Raw genomic sequence first — 7,599 nt, 5'->3', positions numbered from 1 at the left:
AACGTATTTCTTGGTAAAGAATTGTTGCAAGCATCAATTTTGAATAAGTTAGCTTCAGTATTTACAGATTCATCGAAGATTTCGTATTTTTCTAAATTACCGTTATATGGGACGTGGGCGTGGTTATTGTCAGTGATCGGACCTCTATTACATTGTGGTAGATCTGCTACTTTTTTTTTGCCACTCAAGGTCTGAAATCTACCACATATCTGCGTTTTTGAGTAGATTTATTTTTGCTTGACATAATTTTGGTAATTGTAAGAGCAAAAATGGTCCAACACTAAACACTATATGGTAACAAGAAAGATATAAAACAAGATTCAGCATTCCGGCAACGACAAAAGCGGTTACCAAGATGTACCCATGTAACCATAATTGGGCGTGGCTACTCCCATTTTCCAAAAATTTATAATATTCTTATTTTTCGTCTAAAACCTATTGTAAATATAAATTTTTGAGTGAATTATCTTCGGTAGTTACTAAAATATCGAAGTTTTCGTATTTCTGAAAATTACCGTTATGCCCATTTTCAATAGCATCCGTTAAATCCGAGAAATTAAAAATAAATTTTCTTTTGTCCAAATTTCTTGAATCAATTTGCAGCTCTCAAGAATAAATTCTCATGTATTGATTTCTTCCAGAAAATTTACAGCAACGGCAAAGCGCTTTTTCAAGCAACTGAAATAATGAAAAAATATTTCTTGTGATTTTTCTTGAGAGCTGGAAACTAAGCTTAAAAGGTTAAGCACCGTGCAAAAAGAATTATCTAAATGTGTTTCCTGAAAAATTTTTAAGGAATAACTTCTAGCGGAGGAATTCAATGCTTAGTGGAAAGTCTGCATTAGGCAAAAATTTTGGCTAGTATTTACACTTTCCTTGGTCTTAAGTTAACTGGTTATAGGTTATTTATTCGACAGTGTGTTTTATTTTTGCAAACGGAATAACAAATAAATATAACCACATAGGAAGATAAGCAGGCAAGTGTGAATGCCAACACAGTTTTTAACGACTTGATTGATAAAATTAACGAAAAGGCATGTTAACAATTGAAATAAACTTATCTTTATAACCAAGTTTATGTAAGTGTATTTTTTTCAATTAAGCTAAGTATACTTTAATCTAATAAGTATGCCTTTTTACGCCATTTAAAAAATTCCACGTGGACACGAACTAAACGACAAATTTTATTAACGCAAATGCGCTGGAATTCTCGAATGCCTAACTTTGTCAATGCCCAGTGAAATGCCCTATTGCATTTATTTTTTTTTTTAATTCCTCACACGCAGTATCTGATGCGTAGCACCACGTTTAATACTGTTCTTATTCGATTAAGCGGCAAATGTTTTAAACAAAGTCGTTGGGCATTAAAGTAATAAAAATAGTCACTAAGTTCGCGTTTTTTAAAACACACATTTTTCGTTATATTTGAATGGCTACTGGAAATCCGGCATTACAATAAAAATTAGCTATTTTAAATTATACTTTGCTTTTAAATTTAAGTAAAACTCAAAAGTATGCTCAGTTATATTTAATAAGTATTTTTTAAGTAATTACTACGCAAATTTTAATCGCTTTGCTAACTTAAAATGTATATTTCTCTCTCTTTCACTTACTCTACTGCACTTTATTCTCGTGGAACAAACTAATTTTGTACTATTAAATTAAATGGATTCTCTTCAAATGCAACAATAATACAAACATATGCTCATATGTAAATTTAAAAAAAAAAAAAATCCTTCAAGTAGGTTCTTTAAATTTGGGCCATAACAAACCAAAGTCAAATAATCGCGGGACGCGCGAGCTTTTGTTATGCGATCAACACTTCTGAGGTGCATAGAGATTTCGTAGCACGGAAGCAAGCAACACCTAAATACATAATACATACTTACAAACGAAAAAAATTCGCCCAACCACTCAATCAAATCGAAAAGAATTAACGCATTGCCGACATTTTTTTGCGAGGTGTTTGCACTTTTTACTGTAAACGGGCCGACCGACCGGCATTTTCCGCGTGAAAATCTACAAACAACAGCGGCAGATTAAATAAAAAGTGCGTAAGAAGAAGAGACTGAAAAGCCAAAAATAATAATATGTTTCAGGCATACATATATTAACAAATAAATAAAGATAAATAAAGTCAAGCAAATGGAAAACGGCAAAAACAAACCGAGAATGCAAAATTAAAGACCAAATATTTTATTGCATTTAAATGCGCTTTGGCATGATTTGTTGTTTACAATTTATGGCAGATATGTGCATATACATACATACTGCATACTCGAAAGTTTTCTAAATATTCTGGAAAAAAATTAAAATTCTTATGAAAATTTGTTCAATTTTTATGCATAGGTTGCACAGTGTAACGTCCACATACAAACTGCGGACAAAAATAGCAAACATTAACTGATTTCGCTGAAATTTGGTACGTGGCGTGGAGTATGAAGATTTTTGGAGAATAAAATTAGCAATGCAAATGTTGAAATCCGGCTGCAGGTTTAAAAAAATAAGCTTACTAAAAATTAGTGCTAGTTATGATTTTTATTGGTAGAATGAAAATGATTCTCAAACTCAGACTACAACCAACATTTTTCGTTAAGTGCCGGGTGTGTCAATTGAAGTGATACCCAAAATTCAACTAGCAAGTATGGAATGGGCACACCATCATTTCTAATCTATTCAAATTTTGTGTAGTTTCTTTTTACTGTATAACGTTTACAGAGTGTGATGTGCATCGATCATCATCGATAAAAAAAAATGGGAATTGAGAGAGCATAAAACTGAAATGCAGCTGCGCTTCAATGGGTCTAAATTCAATCAACCAACCAACAAATTCGTCGATGACAGAGAGAAATTTCGCATAAGTTCTATGAAAAAATGTGGAACATGGTAAAGGTCGACGCAGTGCCACGCCCAAGACTCTTATGAACATAGATGATATTTGTTATATAATTTTGCTAAAAACCGGTGTATTTAACATTTTAGAACACTCTCTTCCTATAAAAAAAAAACTAGATAAACAAACAAACAAAACAAAAACAAATGTCTAAAATACCTAGATTCCCTTTAGCTGTTAGTAACATTCTTTTAGATTACACTGTTTCAGGTCATATGGCAAAGGCCGAAAGGAACGCTTACAGTGTTAAAGGACAAAGAATTGGGCTTTTATCCTTTCTATTCCAAACAGGTAAGTTGTTTACTATGTAACGAATCTGATTAATTGTTTTTTTTTTTCTGACTAAGTTACCACGCTTTTTACTTTGGTTTGAACATCGTAGTTCCACTGTGCGCCGATATCTAACAACTTGAGACTACTGGGTTATGTCATTTGGAGTTTTTAAAGGCGGCAGAGTCTTATAGCAATAAATATACTTGGTTAAAAAAGCTTAAGCCTGCGGAAGACTTAAAATTTCAGTAAAATGTAAAGAGGGATGGAACGGTTTCTATACACCTTTAAACTACATAACGGTTTCCTTTTTAGCAACTCTAAAACTATTAAAGAATAACGTTGTCTAATCATTAGAGAAGGGCGACACTTCAATTAGCATACCCGGTAGTATTTATCTACAAATTTATGTACTTACAATGTCGTCGTATAAATACATGTGTAAGTATAGACGAACAGATACTACGTGTTTTGTATATAATTATAAATATGACAAGTGCACTTAAATTATTACGTACATATGTACGTAAATATGAGTGTAAGTATCTATGTAAATATGTACATATGTATTTATGTATGTTTGTATGTATGTGAATATTTACCTTCAAGTGTCCATCGGCTGTACGATTATCGTCATCGGTTGGTATAACCGTGGCAAAACGATAAGAGTCTGCTCTCCCATGCTAAAGAATCGGTGGAACAAATTTTTTGTGTACAACAAATTACAATTATAGACAAGACAGGAACATTGTGATGTAGCATTGGACAAACGAGCACAAAAAACGTAACAACGTAACAACGTAAAAGCGTAATACGTAACGTAACGCAATGAAATGTAAGGCGAGCATGAAGGAAAATGGAAAAAATAAGAAGAAAATACATATAAAATATTTTATGAAATGTATTGACAACTTGTATACAAATGTAGCGTTAGGCGCATTTAATGTATGTATGTAGGTAGGTAGGTAGGTAGGCATATAAATTCTGGCTGCTAATAAGCGGAAAGAATTTATCTATATACTATATATACATATGTATTTAACATAAGTATAATTACATGCAATTCTTTATATAGTTATAAGCAAGAGTCTACGAGTAACATAACATAACATAACATACACATATATTTTTATTCTTAAAATAGAGACAATAAATATCGCATATAGGTATGTAAAGTTCTTATATAGTATTGCAAATACTTTTTGAATCTAAAAGTTTCACACGAAAATCGATTGGCACTCCAACTTCTGTATTTGTGTACATCAAGTAGAAGTAAGTAGGTCAACGTAACACAGACTTACCTTTAGTTAGTACGCTACTAAGCAAACGCCTAATAGCAGTAGAAATTCAAGAATAATGTCAACTTGCAATCGATATCACTGGAAGGCCACTCTAAGGTACATACTGGAATACTGGAATAAATCGCGCATTCAGTATTTAAGGGACACTCAAGCAGACGCGGCATTGGAAGTGCATACAAGGCGGTACATAGTATAGTTATGTACCGCCTTGTACCGCACTTCCAATACCGCGTCTGTTTGAGTGTCCCCTTAATTGAACGGAAATCGTGGCATTGGAATGCTTTCGAGACAAGTAGTCAAAACCTACTTTCCAGTCGCGTGCCATACTAGGGTACATGGCTACTACGTATGCATGTACATATGTATGTATGTTTGAAAATGCTTTGTCTACCTCTGAACTGTTTCATTAGGAGTGGGTGGTTGAACATGTCAATGATGATGGCAGCCAAATGATTTTCACTGACGAGCCCTTCTTTTGAATGGCAAACCCTACTAAGTGTGCAGTCAGCAGCTTCAGCGACAAAACAAGGATTTGTTTAGACTAAATATTAAAAAGAGTCACAACTCAAAATATTGAACGAATGCTTAGCTTACACAGGGTTTTAATCTAGTAGTCAATATTCAAAAGGGGCATATTATATTTCAAGAAAAGTAATTTCGCTGCCTTTGCTCCCATGAGGCGATTTCTTAGAAGTTCGTATATAAGGCCGGTTGCACTGAACAAATCTGTTAATTTATCGTATTTTAGTTTAGTTTACCACCAATCGAGAGGATTTTCACCGAGATAAGCTCATGTTTCTTTAAGATAGGCCTTCAATTGAGCTTAAATTACACTTTTTTTAATGTCTCTAAATTCTACATCCGAGCCTTCGCTTTCGCTGGAGGAATCTAAAATTATTTCTAGGTTACTTATAAGACTTTTAGCAGTACTTGTTGAAGGTCCATCAATGTTGCGTGATACACTACTTAACCGTTTAATGCCTGAAGCTAAAAGCCGGTTACTGCCGCACCCTGGTTAGACAGACTTAGAGCCATTTCAACAATATTAGAGTGGACTCTTTGCCCATGTACACATTCGCATTCGCAAAACATTCGCATCATTTGATGCGAATACGAATGTGGAATGCGAATGCCGAATCCGAAGATGTAGAATAATGCGAATCATTCGCATAAAAAATGCGAATGCAAATATTCGCTATCTTAGGCGTTTTCTTTTCCCGAAAAAAATGTCACCGTTTTATATGGCAACATTATCGGAGTGCAAAATTTTAAAGAAATAGCACCGCAATACGCTTGTTGAAGATGCTGAGAAAAGAATACGAAAACTTGACAGCCCTGGCGACATGCAAAATTATTTCGTGAAAAGAAAACGCTATTAATGTGTATGTATGTAAATATGTAACTGACTAGACGAATGTACAAACGCTAATTATAACATCAAATAATTACTTGCGTTTAAATAAATAAATAAACAAAGTATAGCTACAAAAATTGGTAAAAAATTACAGTGTCAAAATGAGAAATAGCAAATAAGAAGAACAATCAGTCACTATTGACGATACTAGTACGTAGAATGAACACACATTGAGTCGTTTCAAAAGGTATCATAACAATAATATTGTTTGAAAATTTTGATTACTTTGTGGTTGCTAAGCGTTACTCAAAAATATAAATTTATAAATTATAAATTTATGACATTATGACACGTTGTGAATCAGCCAACTGAATATAACGCTAAACTTAATTTATTGTACTAATTTACACTAACAAAAAATAAAATAAAAACGTTTAGGAAAAGAAAGAATAAAACATGCAAGTGCATTTGGAACAAGGATTCTCATGCTCAATGTAAAACGTTGAATATCATACGTTATATTGTATACAATTGAAAAACAACAACAACTACAAAACGGAGAACAATTAATGGAAAAGAAATAATACTAAGGGCCGTGTTCTCAAGTAACCTTTAACTTTAAAGCTCACTTACTATTCACTATTTAAATATTTATTTACAACCAAGAAACATACATACATCATAAACTTATAATAGAAATGCTTAACTTTAGACATAGCCTTACTTTTAATCCAACCTTTAAATATAAAGTGAGTTTTAATCTTAAAGGTTATTTCAGAAAACGGCCCTAAGTTTAAGGAAACATTACCAGGTAACCAACGATTCGAAATTTTGGGGAAAATATTTTTCTAATGGACATTACATTTTAACATTACCCACTATGCTTTGTTATCATTTTTTTTAGGGTAGTTTTCGAGGAATGCTTTAAAATTTGCGAAAAACACACTCCTAGACGTTTTAGCCACAAAGTGATGAGCTAAGTTGGATTTATTTTTCTTAAAGCATTGCTGGCATTAACACCGTTTGATACTTCTGTTGCGTGAAGCCGATTTGTCTGTACATTTTATTGCAATTGCAGTTTTGCCGTAGTCGAAATAGGTTTTCCTGCGACTCAGCTGTCATTTATATATACCGGACATAGTATGTATGTATATTATGGTGGTCCAAAAACAGGAAATTCGGAATTGTAATGCTTTCACCCCCTTGGATTGTACTACATATATGGAAAAAAGTATACCCTATTTTTTATTTTGAAATCAAAAGCTATAGAGAGGTCGCTCAAAGCGCTCAAAGTTTTCCATGTATTTTTATATGGGGACGAAACAACTTTTCGTAGAAATGGTATAGAATTCGTAAAATCAATATTTTTCGATGGGAAAACTCTGGTTCTGTTCAGGAGACTTTCAATTATAATATCCGATTGTTTATTTAACCATTCTTTAATACTAATGATTTTTTATTGCCCCCCCCCCCACATTTTTTGGGGTTTTTGTGGGTTTTATAAACGATTGGGTATTATTATTGGGAATCTTCTGCAGATAAACTGAGTTTTCCGATAGCAAAATATTGATTTTTAAGAATTCTATACCATTTCTACGAAACGTTGTTTTTCCCCATATAAAATACATGGATAACTTTGGGCACTTAGAGCGACCTCTAAATATTTTTTGATTTCAACATAAAAAATAGGGACATATTTTTCCGGTATAGAACAATTCCCCCGGGGGGAATAAAAAATTTGACTTAAATTTTTCACATGCATTTTTGGACCACTCTAATGT

General features: G+C 33.0%; 1 protein-coding gene across 4 annotated transcripts in view; it reads right to left on the bottom strand.

Moving 5' to 3' along the window:
* LOC108365466 (sodium/potassium-transporting ATPase subunit alpha) overlaps positions 1-7,599 on the bottom strand; it is a 53,597-nt gene that overhangs the window by 34,593 nt on the left and 11,405 nt on the right. For 3 of the 4 annotated variants that reach the window (XR_001847933.1, XM_017619497.1, XM_017619496.1), the window contains exon 2: positions 3,766-3,846. The exons of the other annotated variant lie outside the window; for it this stretch is intronic. Coding sequence is in view for 2 of the 3 variants with exons in the window: in XM_017619497.1 (XP_017474986.1) it covers positions 3,766-3,846 (81 nt within the window). In the remaining variant the exon portion in view is untranslated. The remainder of the gene's footprint in view (positions 1-3,765; positions 3,847-7,599) is intronic. 4 annotated transcript variants of the gene reach the window in all.

Source organism: Rhagoletis zephyria, unplaced genomic scaffold (genome assembly GCF_001687245.7).
Source record: "Rhagoletis zephyria isolate East Lansing unplaced genomic scaffold, Rhagoletis_zephyria_1.1 Rzeph_scaffold_01884, whole genome shotgun sequence".
NCBI lineage: Eukaryota > Metazoa > Arthropoda > Insecta > Diptera > Tephritidae > Rhagoletis > Rhagoletis zephyria.
This window is presented reverse-complemented; position numbering and strand designations above follow the sequence as displayed.